This window comes from Aspergillus affinis (assembly GCF_023601865.1).
Source record: "Aspergillus affinis strain CMG 70 chromosome Unknown NODE_12_length_464043_cov_86_772839, whole genome shotgun sequence".
NCBI lineage: Eukaryota > Fungi > Ascomycota > Eurotiomycetes > Eurotiales > Aspergillaceae > Aspergillus > Aspergillus affinis.
The window spans coordinates 386,446-408,017 of record NW_026515793.1 but is presented as its reverse complement, the minus strand read 5'-3'; the positions used below and the strand labels follow the sequence as shown (position 1 = coordinate 408,017).

General features: G+C 48.8%; 6 protein-coding genes across 6 annotated transcripts; 3 read left to right on the top strand and 3 right to left on the bottom strand.

Annotated features, from left to right (window-relative positions):
• Positions 1-563: 563 nt before the first annotated feature.
• Positions 564-2,661, bottom strand: KD926_001540 (uncharacterized protein; the record flags this gene model as incomplete). Its single annotated transcript, XM_053096781.1, has 6 exons — positions 564-656; positions 720-1,046; positions 1,155-1,402; positions 1,460-2,351; positions 2,399-2,450; positions 2,657-2,661. The coding sequence occupies 6 exons, from the start codon at positions 2,659-2,661 to the stop codon at positions 564-566; spliced, it is 1,617 nt and encodes a 538-aa protein (XP_052959290.1).
• Positions 2,662-2,764: 103 nt separating this feature from the next.
• Positions 2,765-7,221, top strand: KD926_001539 (NACHT nucleoside triphosphatase; the record flags this gene model as incomplete). Its single annotated transcript, XM_053096780.1, has 7 exons — positions 2,765-3,216; positions 3,273-3,746; positions 3,911-4,599; positions 4,663-5,283; positions 5,349-6,258; positions 6,408-6,529; positions 6,656-7,221. The coding sequence occupies 7 exons, from the start codon at positions 2,765-2,767 to the stop codon at positions 7,219-7,221; spliced, it is 3,834 nt and encodes a 1,277-aa protein (XP_052959289.1).
• Positions 7,222-7,676: 455 nt separating this feature from the next.
• Positions 7,677-9,641, bottom strand: KD926_001538 (uncharacterized protein; the record flags this gene model as incomplete). Its single annotated transcript, XM_053096779.1, has 3 exons — positions 7,677-9,256; positions 9,307-9,452; positions 9,508-9,641. 3 exons carry the CDS (start codon positions 9,639-9,641, stop codon positions 7,677-7,679), a joined length of 1,860 nt encoding a protein of 619 aa, XP_052959288.1.
• Positions 9,642-10,300: 659 nt separating this feature from the next.
• KD926_001537 (uncharacterized protein) lies at positions 10,301-11,414 on the top strand (the record flags this gene model as incomplete). The annotated part of the gene is made up of 3 exons (XM_053096778.1): positions 10,301-10,318; positions 10,521-10,973; positions 11,049-11,414. The coding sequence occupies 3 exons, from the start codon at positions 10,301-10,303 to the stop codon at positions 11,412-11,414; spliced, it is 837 nt and encodes a 278-aa protein (XP_052959287.1).
• A 369-nt stretch (positions 11,415-11,783) lies between these two features.
• On the top strand, positions 11,784-14,614 carry KD926_001536 (uncharacterized protein; the record flags this gene model as incomplete). Its single annotated transcript, XM_053096777.1, has 4 exons — positions 11,784-12,142; positions 12,201-12,391; positions 13,614-13,744; positions 14,426-14,614. 4 exons carry the CDS (start codon positions 11,784-11,786, stop codon positions 14,612-14,614), a joined length of 870 nt encoding a protein of 289 aa, XP_052959286.1.
• A 4,182-nt stretch (positions 14,615-18,796) lies between these two features.
• On the bottom strand, positions 18,797-21,453 carry KD926_001535 (uncharacterized protein; the record flags this gene model as incomplete). The annotated part of the gene is made up of 2 exons (XM_053096776.1): positions 18,797-20,966; positions 21,182-21,453. 2 exons carry the CDS (start codon positions 21,451-21,453, stop codon positions 18,797-18,799), a joined length of 2,442 nt encoding a protein of 813 aa, XP_052959285.1.
• Between the last annotated feature and the right edge of the window lie 119 nt (positions 21,454-21,572).

Sequence of the window (21,572 nt, the reverse complement as noted above, 5' to 3'; positions counted from 1 at the left end):
AGCATCAATAACGCTAGCTATTTCGGTGATTCTTCCTGAGAAGTGGGTGTTAAGCTCATCATGGGCCCAGGGTGTCCCAACTCAGGGTCTATTCTCCGGGCTCTTCTCAAAGAGGGCCCTGTAGGCGGTCCAGATGGCCGATCAGGGGATCTAGCAAAGGAATCTTGAGGCCCTTGGGTCTGGCTTCTCATCATCGCGGAGAAGGGCCGCTTGTCGGACAATGAGGCACAGAGCTTTTTCAATCGACTGTATCCCAGGGTGTCGACAATCAATGGCACAAAGATTGCGACTGAGATTCCATCTATGTGAATCGCAGTTAGCTCCACGCGATTGGAAACTAGGTTATACCAAGTCCAGTCACTTACAGACTCGCCAGTAGATCCATCTGTCCGGAAAGCTGACATTGTCACCAGAGTGCGGGAAAAACTCAATATTGAGCGCGAAGAAAGAAAGAAATGATAGCGGGGCCGGGGGGATACGTAAGTCTTGTACACACATGTGCGGCATGAAAACTTACGAAGATAATTGTCACAATTGTGAAAACTAATATAGTTCGTCCTTGGTCAATGGTCAGCAGTCTCCTCTGTCTGTTCGCGGGCCGCTTTTGCTCCCATGACGTTTGCATGTTTCTGCTTCAAATCTAAGAGATAGTTTGTCTGCCGGGTGGAGGTCTGAGTAGGATATTCAATACCAGAGAGAAATTGAAGATACTATCTTACCGCATCGTAGGAAATTTTGGCATCTTCATCCATCTTTCTTATTCTGTCAAGACGCAAGCCAACATCGGCTCGTTGGTGGTAGTATTGCAAGGCCTGGTCATTGCGGATCGCTGTGCTAAGATCTTCAAGATTAGTATTGCTAGCAAGACTGAAGAGCTTCTGTGTGAGATCTTTTTGCTCGTCGAAAATACGCTCAAGGATGTTAAGTTCGTCCCGAATATCCTTGATCTCTTCCAGTAGTTCGATGTCTTGCTCAAGTGACAGATAGGTCCCGTCTACCCCTAGACCACTTTTGAAGGAATTGAACAGCTTGACCTCTTGATCGGCCTTTGCATAGGAAATACATCCGTTAGCCTTTAAGATCCTGACTGTCCAGACAGACTTCATATTGGAACTTGGGTATCAAGTCAAGCAAAGGTTCCCTCTTTGACTTACCACTGAACCTATAGATCCCGAGAACATATCGAACAGTGTCTCTGGCCCCTCTCCTGTCTGTGCTTGACATTCATCGATCGAGCTCACAAAATAACTGACAATCAATGCTGCAAGATGGTATACAGTCCGGATTTGTGGGCGCATATCTCGGTTGATGTGATCACGGATACGATCTAACAGAGAATCCTGCTGTTCTCCGTCTCGGGGCAGATCTTCGCTGGTGTGTGGAAAGCATGTGGTGATGCTTTCTGATACACTAGATCAGCTGCGTATAGTTCTTCAACGTCGCCAAAATCAACACTTACTGTCATCAAGAACCCATAGCCACAGCTGATCCACCATGCATATTTTGAAATCGTCTTGGTAGTCCAGGCCGGGGATGCTGGTCTTAGCTGCATTTTGATCGCTCTTGGAGCCCGAGGTCTTCTTGATATTTCTCTCATCTGTAATCGACTGTTCCCCATGGGGAATTTTGCTTGCACTGCACTTCCTGGCCTGATAGCGCCGAATGACTTGGTCCGCGTCTCGTCTCAATGTATCAGGCAAAGAAGAGTAGAAATATTGATCCAGCGTGCGCGACTTGTGTCGCTGTTGGTGCAGCCCCACTTTCTTTCCTTCATTCTCTGGTTCAACAGGGACATGAGGCTTGTTGTCCGGGTCTTGAGACGGGGGCCCGTGCAATCCATCACTCGAAGGTCTCTGGTCGTTTCTAGTGGAGTTACTTGGACTCACTTTCCTGGCATCATTCTCGTCGACCAAGGATAAGCAATCAATGAGGTACTCGATTGCTTCCATTACATAGATGCTGGATTCATCCTTTCTAGAGCGGCTAGAGCCCTTTGACGAAGATTTCTGACCTGAAGACGATTTCCTATTTTCTCCCATGACAGCCACAGTATCACGCAACCACCTTATGGCCGTTTGAGAATCCAATTTGCCGTTACCAGAGATTCCTTGGGCTCTCTTGAGACATCCAGTGGCCTTGAGAAGAAGATATCGACTGAGTGGAGTCCAATATTTTTGCCCTTGTCTCTTGACGGCAGTGTTCGCTAATTCCTTAAGAGTCGCTCTGGCGTCGTCCTTGGCATCAGCCACAACTCTTGCATCCCCTTTAAACAGTGCAGTAGGATTTGATCGTCTGATGTTTTGTCTTTCCTCCCTTTGCTCTTTCACAGTTTGGAACGTGAGGAAAGGCGTCTATTGACTGTTAATACGTATTTTTAGGCGGATCTGTAGAGACTCACATGTAGCGCTACCTTGCACTTCTCCAATTGATCCTGTTCGGCTGCATTTTGCCTGCTTCCGCCATCGGCCCTCTGGTGCACCGAGGTATTAACTCAGTCTCCAGCGGGAACGGGCAAGAGTACGCTGGTGTATGTTTGAATTCTCTTTGAACTCAGGTCGTGACGATATGAAAGCAAGATTGACTGTATCTCAGGTCCACAATCATTGATAGCCTGCAGGCCAAACACGTGCATGCCCCAACTGGGCGTCTTGCCTACATCATTTTCTCGCGCAATAGGCCCGATCCACGCTGGAAAGACCCTGGAATCCTCGTGTGCTGCTTAGTTGCCCAGCTCGCTCGTCCAGGACCTTCGGGCCCAATCCCAATGCGAGGAGATGTTATTCGCGCTTACGAGAAGATGATACAGGACGAGGGCGACAATGCAGTGATACAAGGAGCACGTCCCCTTTGGAACGATGCAGTTCAGCTTCTTTTTGATCTTATAGATGAGGGAACCACCACGATCTGTATTGATGCAATTGACGAGTGCGATGAAGACTTCCTGGACGAACTCCTGGAATTGATTCATCGTCTATTGACCAGAGCTGATGGAGGCCAAGTCAAGATCCTCATCTCCAGTCGCCCGTCATTGAACGTTGCTGGTCGGCTTTCCTCTGCGCCACTTCTTTCCGTTGAGGTGGGCCATAATAGCACAGATATTGAGGCATATGCTCGGGAAAAGGCCGCAAAATGTGTGGAAAAGATGGGGAGTTCTGCTACAATAAGTGAAACAGAGAATGAACTAACAAGACACCTAGTCGACGGTGCCCAGGGCATGTAAGTTCACAATTTCAGTTTGAGGGTTAAAATGTTTTCCAGGATAACGGAGACAGGTTTCTTTGGGTTAAGCTACGGGCCTTGGTGTTGCTTCGCCGATCTGGCCGTTCCATTTTCAAAGAGGAAATGTTTCAGCCATTCAGAGATCTTCATAAGGCTTTGGTGGACCTTTTTGAAGATATCTACATCACTATCAACAATGACCCACGAGAGTCAAGAGCTTACCAAACAGCGTTAATTATATTCCGGTGGCTATTGTGTGCACAGGCGCCTGTTCGAGCAGAGGACCTCGTTCGGGCCCTCGCTCTGTATATGGAGAGAGGCAACATTGGCTCCGATGCAAATGCCACGGAATTTTCTGTACCCATGGTGCTTGAAAGCTGTCAAGATCTGATTGTGGTTGACAAAGATAGCAACGAGTTCCGTTTCATCCACACGGCGGTACGTGACTTTCTTGAACAGAAAGATGGGCTGCAGCCGCAGGCACAGCATGCAGCTGTGTCTGATCTTTGTTTAGCCACTGTTCAAAGGTTTGCGTCTGAACCAACGACTATATCATCCTTTCCTCGTGACAAATTTTACTATTATGTAGTGGTTTATTGGGCTTTGCATGTAGTGCATGCAGGCCAAGAGCATGACATTGATGCCATACATGACACATTGAATACCTGTGCCAGGAGCGACCGTGGTTCAGATCCTGGCTACCCCAGATCCAGCCTGCTTCTTCGCTTGTCCTTGGGTGGAATGATCCCCATAAAGACAAGATAATCCAGGCTCTTAGCTCACCAGCTACCTCATTTTTCACTGCCTGTGCGTTTGGATTCAATAATGTCATTGGTCACTTCATACAATTGAGCAAAGATTACATAGACAGGACGAATAACATGGGTGCCACAGGCCTCCACCTCGCCTCTAAATATGGTCACCAGGAAATTGCTGAGGCGCTCTGCAGAGCAGGCGCTCATGTGGACCCCATTGATAATGACAGCAAGACCCCTCTGATTCGTGCAGCTGCGGGGGGCTACAAGGCTCTGGTCTTGATGTTGCTAAAGGCAGGCGCCAGAGTCCGAGCACAAGGCCGGCGGTATGGTACAGCGCTACATGGCGCTGCCCTTCATGGCCATTTGGACGTGGTCGGGATTCTTCTAGATCATGAGGCCGATATCAAGGCTACTGGTGGCCAATTAGGAACGGCCCTACATGCAGCCTGCCTTCGCGGCCATGTGAGGGTAGTCAAGCGGCTTTTGGACGCCGGCGCGGAAATAGAAGCACCAGATCGGACCAGAAATGAACAAGAGACACTTGAGAAGCCTGGAAATGGGACTACAACGGCCGCCAGCATTCTTAGTGTCGTCAAGAACGTACTGGAACAAGAACGAAACAGTGAGCCAGCGATTCGCCCATCTAAACGGCGAGAAGATGAGATGAAATATCAGTTGTAGCTAGATCGAGATGTGAATTTGTACATCTTACCGCAAGGCTTTGGTATGCCATTACATACTGCTGCTCGAGCGGGCCATGAAGCGGTCGACAAAGTACTGCTAAGCTACCCTGGAATATCACCTAACCGCATAGGCGGCGAATATGGCATTGCGTTGCAATCTGCCGCCGTGGCTGGTCAAACGACTATCGTCCGGCAACTCATCGATGCTAAAGCCTACCCCGACATGCAAGCTGGGAAGTACGGTACGGTGCTGATTGCAGCTTGCCGCCAGGCCAGCATTGGAATTGTGGGGCTTCTCCTGACATCAGGCGCTTCAGTAAATGTTCAGGCGGCTGTCTATGACACCGCCCTTCCTGCAGCGTGCCGTAGTGGTAATCATCTTTTGGTACAGCGATTGCCAAACTCAGGAGCCGATGTCAAATTGACCGGGGGCGATTATTGTACTGTCTTACAAGCAGCGGCTCGAGAGGGATACGAGAAGATAGTGCAGCTGTTGCTTCAGCAGGGTGCCGATGTCAATGTCAAGGGCGGATCTTTTAGGAGTGCCCTGCAGGCTGCTGCTGTGGGCGGCCATAAGCGGGTGGTGGAGATGCTGCTGAAGGCCAAAAGAGATGTGGATGATGGTCTGCAGCTCGCCTGCCTGGGTGGCCACCAAGAAGTTGCTGAACTCTGTTGGCCTATGGATCAGATGTAAATCACTTCAGCGATGTCTTCAGCACGCCGCTACAAGCAGCATTGGCAGGACGCCATGATTCCGTCGCGCGATGGCTCTTTGAGAAGGGGGCCAAAGCCACTAAATCCAGAGGCAGATGGGGAACAAGCCTCCAACTTTCAGCGCTGTCCGGGAATGCGGACCTCGTTAGCTTATGCCTCAAACAGGGTGAGGGTGCAGAGACTTGTAAGAGAACCCATGGTTTTGATAGAGAGGCAATTCAGCAACTCGGCTTCATTCTACCAACTTGTATCGGGGAGTATGATCCATATCCCATGGTACTCGCGGTGACTGGAGGCTACACCCAGATTGTCACGCTCTTATTGGAAGCGCTACCTCCCAAAGTCTCCATGAGTAGCGATGATAATTACAACTCCGACTACAAGGATAGTTCCGACTATACTTATCACTCTGATTATTATAGCTCGGACTTGTCCTCGTCTCATGGCCAGTGCGGCCTGTATCATGCACTACTGTTGACCCTAGAGACAAACCAAGAGGAAGTAGTCAGTCTATTGATAGATCATGTGCTACCCATTGATCTTGAAACACGCGCATGTCGGAAAGCGAGACTTAGCGTGGTGGTCAAATTGCTAGAACTAGCTGAAAACCATACGCCAGAGCAGGACAAACACCACAAGAACCTGTATGCCCTATCCAAGGCGATCCACTGGAAAAGACTTGAGCTCATGGAGCTACTGCTGCAGCGGGTTATCCAGAGAAAGAATTTTGTGTCCAGTGATCTGGCGGAAGCTCTACATAATACAGTATCTTGTGAGAGCCTGGAAATTGTCAACAAGTTGCTTGACTGTGGCGCGAATCCTACCGTGGAGTCTGATTCCTTCAAGGAGTCTCAACATGTCAAGCCAGACTTTAACGGGCACACGTTAGTTTCGGCAGTGACTGATGAGCACAGACACATTGTGCAGGATCTTTTAGATAACAGAGTAGGTCCTTACATGGGTGACAAGCGTTACGGAACAATCCTCCAGAGGGCCGCTATGCGGAAGACATGCTTTGCGACATTCTGGACAGTGGTGCTGATGTAAACGCTATTGGTGGCTACTACGGCACGGCAGTCCAGGCAGAAGCAGCAGGCGGGCACGAAAGCATTGTGCAACGGCTCATTTATGCAGGGGCAAACCTGCACTACCAGGGTGGGCTACCGGATATATGGGGGTCTCTAGAGAAACAAGAACACTGGCAGAAGAACTGCACAAGCGAGGATCTGCAATGGTTGGGAGACACTTGTGAAGAGATTCAACTAGGTTGCTGAGACACAGCCGATACGAAAGCAAAGTGGCTTCCATGGTACCGTACTTCAAGCAGCCGCAGTGACCGGAAATGTGAAGTATGTGGCCATATTGATAGAGGCTGGTTCGGACAAACGCCCCTCCACCGGGCCGCGTACTACGGGAACAGCGCGATAGTGACTCTTTTGCTGGCCAAGGGAGCCAATACTGAAATTATTGACCGTGAAGGCTGCAGTCCTGTGCTTCTCACGGCGCCAATGGGTCATCGAGAGATTTTCGCCTGCCTTCTGGCCTCAGCGGCCCAGTCTGGTACCAGCTCCGTGACCCAAGAACAGCAGCTACTGCATTCGGCATCACGATACGGGCATATTGGCATCTTTGAGCACCTAGTGGCTGAGCAGGACATTGTAGACCTATTAGATGACAACGATCAGACCGCTTTGTCCATTGCTGCCTCGAGTGGACATTGTTCCACGGTGCGCTTTCTCATCGACAAAGGGAGTGATATCAATCATCATGCTCATGACCGACTAACAGCACTCCACCTAGCCGCAGACTCTGGTTATGACGACGTGGTTCGTCTCATTTTGAAATAGGGGCCAACATTCTTGCAGTGGGCGACAGTGGCCACTCAGCGTTGCTCTGCGCGGCCTCAAATGGCCATAGCAAAGTGGTGTATCTTCTTCTGGAGCAAGGTGCGCCATCGAATCTTCAGGATCACTCGGGCATGAAACCATTGCACCTCGCAGTCTCTTCATGGAGCAGCGAAACCACCGCTGCTCCTTTTGATTTGGGTGGCTGGTAGGTATTTGGCGGTCTTGTTATGGGAAACGAGTTGAGCCATAATGCTCCGCGTGGAAAGTGGAAAGCGTGAGCGGATCCCTATTAGTCACCATATCTAACTGAGTAACTAGGTATAGGAATATCCTTTTCAGAATACATCCCAATATATTCACCTGTTCCGAAGATCAGTGATCTTTCAACTCAACTTTAAGCCTGGTGGATTGAATAGCCTACTTTGGCGTTCGGATTAACTCAGGCTTCATCCAGCTCACGCTACAGAAGACTTCATGCATTCATCATCGCTGTCGGCCTCCACTGGCACATCGCCCGCCGGTCTAAACTGGATGACGATGTCTACCATGAGTGCTTTTCGGTCGCGGCCAATGACTGGCATCCAGTTATACTCTTCTGTCCATATACAATGCGGATCCTGCATCATTGGAAGGATCTCGCCCATTTGCATGTTTTCGAAGTCGAAGGACACCAGACGCTCCTTGTGGTGCCTTTGCAGCCTCACAAAAGGCCCTGCCACAATCCTCATCCGATCATCAAGCCTATACTTGCGGAGACACCGGGAACGAAACCCTGTCGATACTAGCAAGCAGGTTTTCCACGTATCATAGTCGACAAAATCCAGAATTAGATCATACAGCTCCAGCGGGAGAATACCTGCCGATTTGGATGCTGCGCGGCGGCTCCCGGCGACTTCGAAGAAGTTTGCGAGCGCCGCAAGCCCGGGAAACATACCCTGGAGTCTTTTCCTTGTCCCTGTGCAGTTCGAGTTCATAATACGCTCACCGCGCTGATGCCGGATTTCCATCCCAGGTTTCAGCTCTGGTCGCATACGCGGATGTGTGCTCACACAATAGTCTGCGCGCAGAGGGGATAGATCGACAGTACCGCTGACTTTAACGAAAGGATTCTCGTCGTCACCGAAGGAGACCTCCGCAAAGGCCGCTTTGAAGAGCGACAGGACAACGAGCTGAAAGTTGGTGCGTCCCTGCCCAATGCCCCAAGTAACGGCCTTCGTAATGGCCTCTCCATCAATTGCTAGTGCAAGGCTGACAAGCACATCCTCGAGCCAGTACATCGTCTCCGTGGGTGACGCCCCTGGAGGCTCGCCCGGTCGGTGGGACGGGGAGCCAAATTCTAGCAACGGAGCGCTATCACCAGCCCACTCTTCGTCAAGCCATCCAGGTGACTTGGGTAAGTGGTTTAACTTGCAGTCTGACATTTCGCAATTTCGAGGGTTACACAACTGAGCGGGGAAAGAATAGAATGTGGTCTGACTAGACGCAATTGAGACGAGAGCAAACGCCAACTCGCGGAAGGGAAACGAGTCCGGGCTCCACTCCATCCCAAATCTGATGATCTCGTCCTTATATTGAATAAGCGTATTAGCCATAATGAATGTAAGAAACACCTTTCGCGCCTCCGCAAGGTGTGTCCTCGGGGTTACAAGGCGAAAGTCGTATTTAATCTTTCGGTTCCGCTTAGGAAACTCCAAAGCCGGCGAGGTCATATGCTCTTCTGGACAGACGTCGAGGGAGATGGTGAGCTTGAACGGATAGATGCTGTCTACGATAGCGCGAAGCCATAGTTCGTCCTGGCGCGGAATATTTCCCAACTTCCAATGTATGCTGTGGTCCATGGTAAGGACTTCATGGTCGAGATTGATGATGTAAAAGTACTCAACATAGTTACCCAGCCGCGGGAACTCAGAAGGAAGCGTCTCGAACTCGCGAAACAGCGAATAGTCAGGTTTGAAGCCATCGCGGATCTTGTAGACATGCCTTTCAAGGGCATTTTCCCTAGCCGCATACTCGGCTCGCATCGACTCGAGCCATTCTGCAAATCATTAGTATAATTTAAGGCACGGAGAGTTCCTCATGGCGTACTATGATATTCCTTAGGGTCAGTAGGGATGCCCGCGATAATTTTGGCGCCAAGACCCTCGAAGTAGCTGTCGAGCCGGTGGTAGCGAATGTAGTAACGCCTGCGGAAGCGCACTATCTCAAGGCCTCGAGTTCCCATTGCGATCGTGCTGGACAATTCGGTTCTCCTTCGGCGGCTCCCTTGAACAGAAAGAAAGACCATACCAATATTTAGCGGGTGATAGATACTTGGCAAATCGGGACAGGTTTTTGGCCCAGTCCAGCGCGTCACGACCCCAAGTATTGCGGAGGCGGATTCCGGGGTTCAGTGCCAGTGAGAAGTGACTCCAATAGCCCATTGTGGGTCCATACTGTATTAATTTCCCGGGGAAATACCTCTGCCGCGAGCCGTGATCAGGTGATGCTCTGTCTTTCGCTTGACCCAGATTTTGTTGTCTCAAAGGGTTACACTGATTACTACGTCTATTGTGCCCATCGTCGGCTGGAGCCATAATCAAAGGATCAACACATTAAATATGGATTCTTTACGACGGGTCAGGTCAGCTTACAATAGAGGGAATGGGGCTGTAGTTAAAATACTGTGGCCGCGTGAGATGACTAATCCGCTTATATCATCGCCTTGCTTGACCGGACCGATCATGCAACCGATCAATATAAAATCGTATGATTTATGACGATATAGATCATGCAATTCCGCTCATTTTATGACGATCCTGAAGCCCTGAGACTGCATAAATATTGGCTTCTTTATCGTGTAGTTAGAAAGAATTAAGACCTTCATTCAGTTGAAAACGATCCTATTCCTTAGTTGAATCATCGCTTCTCGGTAGACCCACATATTTCTGCCACAAATACCTGAGCTAACGACGTGCATTTCTGAAGATTGCCCTATTACCCGATCACATATTCCCAACTTGCCCGGGCAATTGCTAAGGTCGTGGCGGTAAATAGAGTTCGGGTGTCATTTATGGTTATCCAAAAATTATTTACTATCACAATGATATTTTTCTTTTCTGTAAGTACTGGATATCGTCTTTGACTGGGCTTTCCTAGCGTGACGAACATTTGTGATAGACAAAAAGTATATATATTGAAGAACCAATGTACACGGTAAAGAACGGACCCACCCGTGAATATTGAGAAAGCCCAGCCCGGGTTTTTCCTTCTTGTCGACGCGGCACCCAATTCGCATACGTCCTGTAACCAAGCCATGGCAGAGGAGAACCGCTGTACACCCGGACGTTGATATTATCTTCGATATAAAACTGTGGTGGTGGTGTACCGAGCGGCAGCTAACCACGGACCGATGGCGGACCCGCCCACGGGAGCGCGAACCCCCTCCCACAAACACCCAAGAAACGAACATCAGCTTCTCAGTCGAGGATTTCCAGCCTCGGTTTCCAGTCGAACCGCTTCCTCAGTCCCGCAAGAGAACACGGAGCGGCGATGCCTTCACACCGTCAGAAAGTACGGGTCGAGTTACCACTCGAGAAGTGTGGAGACTCGCCAGCACCCTAAAAGACATTATCCATCACCAAACCAGTCTCATCGAATCCACCAACGCAGAGCTCTTAGAAATCAAACTTGATCAGAATATCCTCCATGACCAAAACGAAAAGCTCCGCGACGAAATCAAAACTCTGCGAAAGCAATCCCAAACCCCGACACCGGTAGCCCCGTCCAGGTCATAGGTTGAGGTAGCGGCCAGCGGTAATAATGGCTGCACCCAACCAAACCACCAACAGCCCGAGAAAGAACGGAATTGCGTCCGAATCAGCACCCAACGATCACTAGTGGACCCAAGAGATAACGACGAGAGCGAGGGCAACACCTTCGGGCGATACCTCCCCACCGATGCTGCCAACAACCACATCCGAACGGCGCTGCTAAACGCACCATCCACACAATACGCACAGGTAGCTGGCATTGGCACTACTAAAACAGGGTACTTAATTCGCTTTAAAGACCCAGAATCGGCTACAGCAGCTCGCAATAATAGTGAATGGCTGAAAGAGCTAGGAAACAACACGAAGCTGGTTAAACCACGATTCGGTATTGTCGTATACCGCACCCCGACAGCAGACTTTGACTTGGAGAATGCGAGCGCTTAGGCTATTGAGAAAATTATGGAAGAAAACGACTTAGTGGAACAGGGCTATAGAATCGAAGAGGTGGCATGGCTTAAAAGATAGGACAAGGTATTAGGGATATTTGCTTCGCTTGGTAGTTGGTTTGACTCTGCGGAGGGAGTCGAGCGCATCCTCGACAACGGACTCCTTGTCGGTCAAAGATACATCGGCAGCGTGGAACGCCGCGAGATCAAGAAGAAGAGATGCTTCCGGTGTCAACGGTTTGGGCACCTGGCATGGTCATGCAAAGAAACTCCACGATGCGGCCAGTGTGCAGGCCAACACGAGCGGCAACGTTGCCCCCCGGGGTAAGAGCTCGATGCCTCGACTGCAGCGGCGAACACCCAACGAATGATCGACAGTGCCCTACCCCCGCTACTTCCAATCCCTTTCAATGTTAGAGACGAACCTACGCATACTACAGTTGAACATGATGAAATCGGGACCATGAATGGAAGCTCTCACAACGACCACCAAAGCCAGGAACCGTCCATCACTAGCTACCAAACACACGTCAACCATAGCGCCTGGCGGCTATACCGACCAACAGTCGGAACGGACGCAGTTCGAAACCTCTCAACTTCATCGCACCGACAGATCCGGTGCGACCACCCAGACATTACCGCCATCAAAATCTGGACAGCCGATACTCAGATTCTTATTTTTTCGGTTTATCTGGCAGTCGTCCCGCTATTCACGCCAAACGAGGCGTCAGCGGAATTATCACTCACAGCAATCCAAAACACAAGAACATCTAATCTTCAGAAGGATCAAAGATCAACAAGCGTCATCCTTTCAGGAGATTCCAACCGCCACCTCCCAAGGTGGCAATGTCAAGTTTCACTATCAGCGATCTGTACTGGACGCTGGAGAAATCAACATTCAATATGTTCCGACCAAGCAGCAAGCTGCAGATGGACTTACTAAACCTTTGGGACCCAAGGAATCCGCAAGCTTCCGTCAGTTAATCGGTCTGACAAGTGTTGCTGAAGGGCCAAAATAGAAATTGTAATCGAATAAGGGCGCTCTTTCCACTTTTTCTCCCGAGAAGGGTTTTAGTGGTTTGATTGACTCATCGAATTCATATGCTAACCTCTCATCCTCGGTGACCTGGAAGACTACGTTCTGCTATCTCTACAATATATATTTGTCGTGTACTGTACCTTTTCCCAAATATATCCAAAGCCAATTTTGTCTAGCACAGTTGTAGTAAACGGTTTCTCAAAACTTATGCATTCCCACAACGCCGCAGGCTCCCATCTATATTATGCTGATTGCATACAACGATTGCAGTCACCCTGAATACATCTGTGCTAGCGTGTTGAGATGTCCAGTAGTGGTCTGGTATTGAGGCCATCGAGCTTGGAAATATCTGTGTGGTGTAAGGCGTCGACTTCTTCATGATCTCCGACCTCGTTGCATGGATGGCTCTCTGTGGGTACCTTAGATCAAGCAGCCCTGAATCTAGGATCCCAAGATGATAATATCTGCAGAATCATGCTTCCATCTTCTCGGAGCCTCACGTTCGGCAGAGAGATCAGTTGAGTGAGGATTTCTGGCACCGGGCAATCCAAGTCTCTTAATTCTCCTAGCCAATGAGAAAAAAATACAATCGTCCTGCATGAGGTTGAGGGTAATTGGTAGCCTTTTTAATACTGAAGTTGGTGACGATAGATGGTATGGAAGGTAGTAACCGAAGTCTGTAGGGCCAAATTTCAGGTCGATCTGGCTCAAGGCCGGCAATCCGATATTGAAGAGAGGAAGACAGTCCAAGGAGTTTGCCAATTCGAGGGTCTTCAAACGTGGGAAGTCCAGCACCGTGTAACGAGGGTAGCTCTCACGTGCAGATTGAAGCCGTATTTCTTCAAGACTCTCATTCATAGATTTCCAGTGATCCCAGAAATCCCAACCGTTCATATGTTTGGCAGTGAATCTCCGTAGCGACTTGGTAACACCCTCGAAATTTAGGTAGCCATAAAGGGGGTCATCAAGAACGCCTTCAATTTCGAGCGCTATGAGACTGGGCAGGCGGGACCAATCCACGTAGACATCCAAATCACCTCTGTGCGGCATATAATAATATTCGCCAAAGCACAGCTTGAGATTAAGAAGAGCAGGTTGCACCCGAGGTCTTTAATTGCGAGAGAACGAAGGTTTTGAAAGTTCCAATCCTGTCTCCAGACGACCGGCTCACTGCACCACACTTTCAACTCACGGAGAACCGGAAAGTCTGCGGCCATTTGAAGAATTTGACGAAGGATTTCCTTGTCGAGATGACTCCCAATGCTGCTATTGTCAGACGGCCCCTTGAGGTGCGTCCTGGCTGGATGAACATCAAGCGTACCTGAAATACTTGACGTTCGCAAATTGGGGCAGTAGTTCTATCATTTGAAACGGCACGCCAAACTTATACTTTAGACTTTGTACAGTCGAAGCCCATGTCGTCAAAATATTCTGTGCAAGGCGCGGATGCAACTCTCTTTTGTTCAGAGATACCCTGTCAGAATCAAGTCTAGTAGATTCAACTCGTGCTGTCCGAAACAGCATTGGGGCAACGCTGTAACAAAGTGTCTTGGATGTCTCAAAAACATGCCATAGGTCTTCAGACCCTAACTGAGATTTTGCACATGTTAGCTGGAGACGAGGTTACAGACTGGTCTTTGAGGATACCTGTTTGAAAATTTCATCAAGTAACTCCTGAGGCAATAATTCAAGTGACATGGACATTATCGTTACAGAGAGCTTGATCTGGTTATGATGACGCGGTGGCAGTTCTATTCTCGAACTTCAAGTTTAGAGAAATGCCAAACTGTGAGTCTGTTTATGTGAGAAATCCAAATGGAGATGAGTATACCTAACATGGCAGCTGCAACAAATGTCTTTATACAAGCCCCAGGGCAATTCGTTTTTGTGCTCTGGATGTATGGGCCCAACTTATGGATAAAGGCAGCTCGGTTCTGGAGAATGAGCCAAAGATTACTTACCTTGTCTAGGACCGCACAGTTTTGATTCAGTCGTGGATTCCTATCCATGGCGAAGAAACCCAGGCCTTGAAGTATACTGATGCCCAACCCAACGGAGCACTCACTGCCTTTGTAGCACCTCACCTCAGCAGTCTGCCTTTCGGGCAACCACCAGAGACGCAAATCGAGCACAGTACGGGCATCAACCGCGGTCCTTGAAACGAAGGCATTTCACATGACAAGCGGCCTTGATACAGGAGGATACTTCTATCAGATGGAAAGGTAGAAGAGCAAACGATAAGAGAGACCCGAAAAAAATATCGCAAGCGCATTATTTGATGGCTAAGAGATATCCAGCCCATGAATGAAGAAACGAAGAGTACCATTAATCACAGTACAGCAAAGCCACCTATTTGAATAGGCAGTCAAAAGCGGTCAGATACTCATAAAGATACAAAACAGCAAGGTCTTTCCACTTGATAGAATTTATGAGATCGTGGGGGGCATGCCAACGCCTGGCAATGGGCCGTTTAGATGGGCAAGCGCAACGGCTAACCCCATAGAGCGTCAACCCTCCCCTTGACCGCGTATACCCATACCAAAAGCTGTTTGCCCGGCAAGAATCGTCTGGACGTGAAGAAGTGTATCTCACCATATGCAAGATATCTCGATCGGCGGACCCGATGTCGAAGTGTCGAAGTGTCGAAGCTCCGACGTTCACCCAGATTCATCTATATATGCCCAGTGAAACCCACCATTCACTTTACGTCAACTGTATTGATTCCGGCGCCGAACCCGACCGGACTAAAGGGTCTCGCTGAGAAACAGAACAAATACGCTCTTTAACAATACTTAAGCTGATGGGCGCTCGTACTGTACTGTCTCTTCCCAGTATCCTTTTTCAAGCCAATCATAGCTTTTCTTCTTTGATCCTATCGTCGAACCTTTTCCAGTATGAGATCTTATTGCCTTTGGCTTGTTGGCAGCTTCTGCCTTGCATCATTGTCGGCTGCCGGCGAATTCTCGGCTACTTGCGATAAAATGTCATTGGATGATGCGCATTATGTGACCGCAACCTACACGAAAATGGATGGCACCAGGAATAGAAGTAGGTTGGATTTGAGCGCTTGCTACACCAGTGATGATGATGGGGTCCTTAGACTTAAAAACGGGTTAGTTCAACTATCATATAAAGGCTGTACTAATCTTCAATAGGGGCGGGATGGCAAGATTCTGTTCTTGCTTCATGGATGGAACTTGGCTAAAATGTGGCTGTTCGACTAAGGACAACAGCATTAACTACCCGCTTGTCAATCTGGGTAGGTAGATACCTTCTTATTTTGCTTTAGCTAACCGAACCTTCTAGATAACGACCTGTCAAACCTGGACGGCAAGCTAAAGTGCTAGATTAGGATTTTATTGGCTTTGGATAGGTGCCATACCATGTGTACTTACCAACTGAGAATTGTCGGTGCTGAATATCATTTTGTCTGTTTAGTATATGCTTGATACTTTAAAAATTAGAATAACTGTCCAAAGGAAACGGCAAGCATTAAGTCTTCAGCAAGAATGTTTCAGATCTTACATGTGCCGTAACTCACATATAATCTTACACTGTTCAAAACTTGTGACGAGATGAATTTCAACCTGGGAGGCCTGGCCGACGATGGTACCACAAGGAAGCGGTACGAATGTTACGTCTCCCAGTGGCAGCCGTCTCCCTGTTTGCCTTTATGCGGTTGGCTCGCCAGGGAACACCCAGACTTTTCGGCCAAAATGTTTTCACCTGCTCCCTGAGCAGAGGGTTGAGCAAGGTGGGAAAATGAATTGGTTTTTCTTCACATTCGGTGGTTTCCTAACCGTCTCTTCCGCCCAATCCGACCTCCCCCAACGTTCTGATCCTTGGACAGTACCGTCCTTCTATGTACAACATGGCACCAAGACTGCCCCTCTCAAAGCTTGAGATGATCCAAGATATGATATTGAGCGAATCACTAACCACCTCACAAATGGCCAAAGCTGCTGAATGTAGCAAGCGATCCGTCATTAACATCAGCAACAACCTTCGCCGGTTCGGAAATGTCAGGGCACCCCCAACTCAGGTCGGTCGACGACGAAGCGTAACTCCTCCGATGCTACAGGCATTGTGCGATCATCTACTGGAAAAAGCCAGGGCTATATGCGGATGAGATGTCAATCTTTTTATGGGACGAATTCCGTGTCCAGGTGACAAATTCCAGTATCAAGCGAGCTCTCGCTTCGGTCGGTCGGTTGGTCAAAGAAGGTGGCTCGACAGAGAGCAAAGGAGCAGAGTCCCGACTTGAGAGACTTCTACCTACATAATCTATCGGATTTTCAGTCGTATCACTTCGTCTATGTGAATGAATCTGGATAAGCGAATTGGGTTCAGACGGACAGGCTGGTCTCCGTTAGGCGTAGCACCATTGCAGGTAGTCAACTTCCATCGTGATCAGCGCTACCAGATACTGCCTGCATATTCTCAGGATGGAATCGTTCTCTCTCGGGTCTTTCAAGGCTCCACCGATGCTGCTCTATTCGAAGATTTTATTGACCAGCTGTTGAGGCATTGTGGAAGGTGGCCTGAGCCAAAATCCGTCCTAATTATGGATAACGCATCTTTCCATCACTCTGATCGTATAAAAGAGATGTACGCCGATGCAGGTGTAAAGCTAGTATACCTACCACCTTACTCTCCTGACTTGAATCCTATTGAGGAGTTCTTCTCCGAGTTAAAAGCATTTATTAGACGGAACTGGGTGCAGTGTGAAGAAGACCCAGAACAAGGGTTTCCGGCTTTTCTCGAATGGTATATCGAAATTGTTAGATCACGAAAGCAAAGCGCTTTAGGCCATTTTAGACATTCTGGTGTGGATATTGAAGATAGTTGTCGTTAGATTTAAAACAGCCTGGCGTTGAATCTTATCATGAGCTTACCAAACCTACTTTATATCCAAATCATGCTACGTTACGCCTCAGTCTACTTTACTAAAGAAGTTTATTGAAGGGTAGATTTAACTTATGAAGCACAGATAATTCAATAATAAATTTAAAATCTAAGCGAGCGCCTTTGTACGCCCTCAGAGAGCTGCCTGCGCCCTCTCCTCTATCGATGAAACATTCCTCACACTCCGAACCCATTTGACGATATCTCTTACAAACTGGCGGGCAAAACCTACCACGATTCCCTTATCGATAAAAAACGATAGGTTTTGGTCCTCATATATCAGTTGAACATCTAGACTGTTTGCCAGAGCAATATCGCGCGCTCCTTGGAATTGGGCTTTCAAATGTAGTCATCACCGACATTTGTTTCATGTCAAGTGGTATACTCTCGAACTGCCTCATCTCGAAGTTGAAGTCCAGGAATGTGAAAGTCGTCATTGGATAGGCTATATGGTGATGGAAGCATTGCTGGGGTTGTAAGTGAATTGAGCGCCTCTGGTTGAGGGGAAGGTTGTACCCCATTCAAGTTAAAATTAATGGGACAACTTCCCGGGGTGTCAGTGATCTTGTTATTCTTGGATTGTTGGCTCTCCAGTCTATGTCGCTCTACAGTATACTTTTACGGGTCTTTGGAATTCCGAAAGAGTACTCTTGCTGTAGTTTCGCCCCATAGTCGAGCCAATACCTACAAGGCACGGAAATACATTAAGATTTTTCTTCTTTATTCTAAGGTCTTCAATAGAATTATCTTGCATTCAGCAATATCAACTAGGATATCTTCTCTTGCAGCTTATCAAATATCACCTTTTCTGCATTTGGGCGCCGGATACAATATTTTATATACGTACTTTATCTAAACTTCGTAGCCTTAAATATTATTCACTGTCTGCATTGACAAGCAGAGGCTGAAAGATCTCGCATACCGCTATATTGGGGTTTATAAGGAAGATCTCTTCGTAGGCCTATACTGTTAGTTTAGAATAAGCTAGATATGGCATGCCGATCCACCTTCTGGTGGAAAGAAGTTGAACTATGGTGAATATTTTCAATATACTATCACTCTTAATTTACACTTGTGGCCAAGTTTGAAAATTTACCAGGGCGAACCACTCAGACGAAAGACGTTGAAGAGATAACTCAGGATTTTCTGCGAGGCGCTTCAGGTGACCGCTGGTGGTAACCCTGATCTTGACGTATTGTTGGACTGGGACGAGCTCTACAGTCAGTTCAAGCAAACTGGACAGCTCGAAGATCTAAATGAAGTGATTCAAGTGTCTCGTCGAGGCGCCCAAGCTGCCCTAGATAAAGATGACCTCTTGAAGCGACTAAAAAATCCCGGGAATTATCTTGTGGATGTGTATATAGACAGACAAAGCCAAATTGAATACTTGGCTGAGTAAAGAAAATTTCTCGCGTGACATGACCTCTTCACCACGTTTAACCGTACTCCTTATTCTCCTGAATCGTTTCACTTCCATCGCGCGTGTCAAGAAAAGTTAACTCGACCCGCTGTCCAACATCGCGGATCTGCACTGGCGAACGGAAAATCTCCTTCGTCGAGATACCAGGGCCAGTATTGCGCAAATACTCGGTTTCTTTAGATTGCAATGCTAGTGCTACTATTTCCGAGATTGAATCCCAGCTGGATGAGCTGCGAGAGTTAAAGCAGACGTAGACGGTGTGGGCAACAACTAGTAGACAGTATATGAGTAGTACTATAATCGCGGCGATGGAGGTGGCTCCGCCCAGAGAGTATGCGTAGCCGTTCACGGTCACAGACATTGTGAACTTGGTCATGTTGGTCGTGTCAATTCCGGACATGTCCCAGAGCATGCCTCCGGGGCCAAGTTCGCCTCGCCCCTTAGCTTGCTTCTGGGGCATCAGGGCCTCAACCCACGTAGGATCACACCCCCTGGGAGCAGGCCGACGGCCCTGAATCTCAACGTTAGGGTTCAGGTTTGATAAGCCATTGCTCACCATCATGGAGAGACTAAGCTCCACAGCGGAATTGAGATCCCGAGCGCGCTTGCTCGGGGGTTCCATGGGCCAGAACCCCGCGGCTGAGATGAGAGCCTCGATAACACTTTGATTTGTGTTCGATATCCGTGGGTTTAGATAATTTGCCCATCGAGGCGAAAGATGAATACGAGGCAGCGCTATAATTCTGTTCGACGTGTCTGTAGTGCCGTTGAGATAAGCTTCTGCGGCCCATGCCTGGTCATGATACTGGCGATGATTTATTTTGTAATCCCCATCGACCCAATGAGCGTCTATTGTGCAGCTTAGGAGGGTGCCATTTCTTGTCGGGCTCGGTGGAATTGTGACAATGGCACCAAGAGAATGATTTCTAAGCTTATGGTCGGCGAGTGGAATCCAAAGAATGTCCGGGTGGGTATTACTAGCGTTCCCGATGGCGCGAGCTAGCGGTTTTGAGTTGGACACATTGAAGCATTCAGGGAGAGGCGCTGGTACATCGCTTGGGGAGTGCTCAAGCATTGGAAAGTAGATCGGATCCCTTTCTCTTATCGAGAGACTCCGTATGCGACAGGCAACCGTCGTAACTGGTTGCCGTAACTTCGGGATACTCCAAACCGCACTCGTTGCCCAATTGAAATGCTGGCGTATAGGAGGACATCCAGGTATTTCAGCCCAGAATGTCCCTGCTACTGACAGCGCATCCGCCAGTGCCGATGTCAAGCTGCTAGTAACTGTCAAGGGGTAGGAGACCGAGCTAAAGATATTCATCGAGCGAAATCCATATTTCCCAATCACGCGCGTACTTGACGGGAACTCGACCCAGGCGTACGGGTCATCCGGTAGGGTCAAATGATGGAACATGGGAACGACCCCGGCCTGAAACGCCTTCCACCCAGAGAATGGACAGTCGAATTGACCTTTGTCAAGCAGGCACCCACGATCAACTCCATGATCGGTGACCTCGGACGGCCAGAGCTTATCCTGAGTAGTATTGAGCCAGAAGTCTGTCCCACCGGCCTGCCAGTCGTCGACCTTGGGCACCATCAATACACCCGACGAGGGTCCGACAATAGGCGCCAGCCAGGTTGCTAGCATAAGGACCAAAATGAAAAGCTTCCCATGTGGTCTCCTCCATTCCGAACCAATCATTCCCCACAGCTCTTTGGACCAGAGATAGTTGACATTGCTAAACTGCAAGCCTGCAAAAATAGCCCCGAAGGCGATTTGTTCGGCTACTATTCGGCGCTGAACGAACGTGAAGATAATCAAGGAAAGTGATGCGAGCATCGTAATCTCGTGGAGCTTTGTCGCAAACTGCAGTGCGCCTAGCTTCGCGCTGTTGTAGCCCTCGATCCCCGGGACTTCGCTTCCGAGCCAGTATCCATATATATTTATCCATACTAGAAAGACAACTGCACTGAATGGGATAAAGTGAATGAGGAGCTTAGATAGGGCGACCGAGCGGCTTCTCCAGACCGCAACCTTGGGGTATTCTTCTCTCTGCCCTTTAATGGTGGTGTAGATGATGTCAAGCCCGAAAGCGCGCAGGACGGCTTCCCATCGGGTAGTTTTAGGGAGCGAGGATGGGTTTGATTGAGGTCGTCTGGGCTCATAGGCAGTATAATCTGTTCTAGGCGAAGTCAGTTGGAGTTTTTTGATGGGTGTGACACAAAGATACAGACAGTAGATAGTTTGTGTCTTTTGTGTCATTATATCGCAACCTCAAAGGCCATGTCAGAGCCCGCATCGGCTGATTTTCGTAGTGCAAAGCCATAGTAATCTGAAAATTGGAAGCCCCCAGTGATTATAACAGCCCTATCCCAGGCCCGGTAGAGTTTATAAGACCTCGCTAGTTGTGCTGCTACTTGTGCTGCTAGTTGTGCTGCTTTCGCCGAGTCTAAGCCCTGCTCTTTTTCGATCTGCTGCGCTGAAGCCTCATTGAGGCTGCTGCACGCACGGTCTGACTTCTGCTTCAGGTTTAGAAATGGCGCAGGGTCAACTGGTAGCTTGGTTATCTCTTTGGTATCGACGAACCAGCGCTCGGTGCTCGTGTTGGGTGCATATTCCTCCACGGCCCTATTACCCATTGGGGCAGCATGCTGAAATCCTTCAGGCATCAGGAGTTCGCGCTGCGGCTGAGAATAAAACAAGCAGACTTGGCGTTACCTAAGGCTTCTTGTTAACTTCCAAGATTGGAGGAAGTATTCTGAGGGGTCTGGGGGCCTGGGGCGCGGGG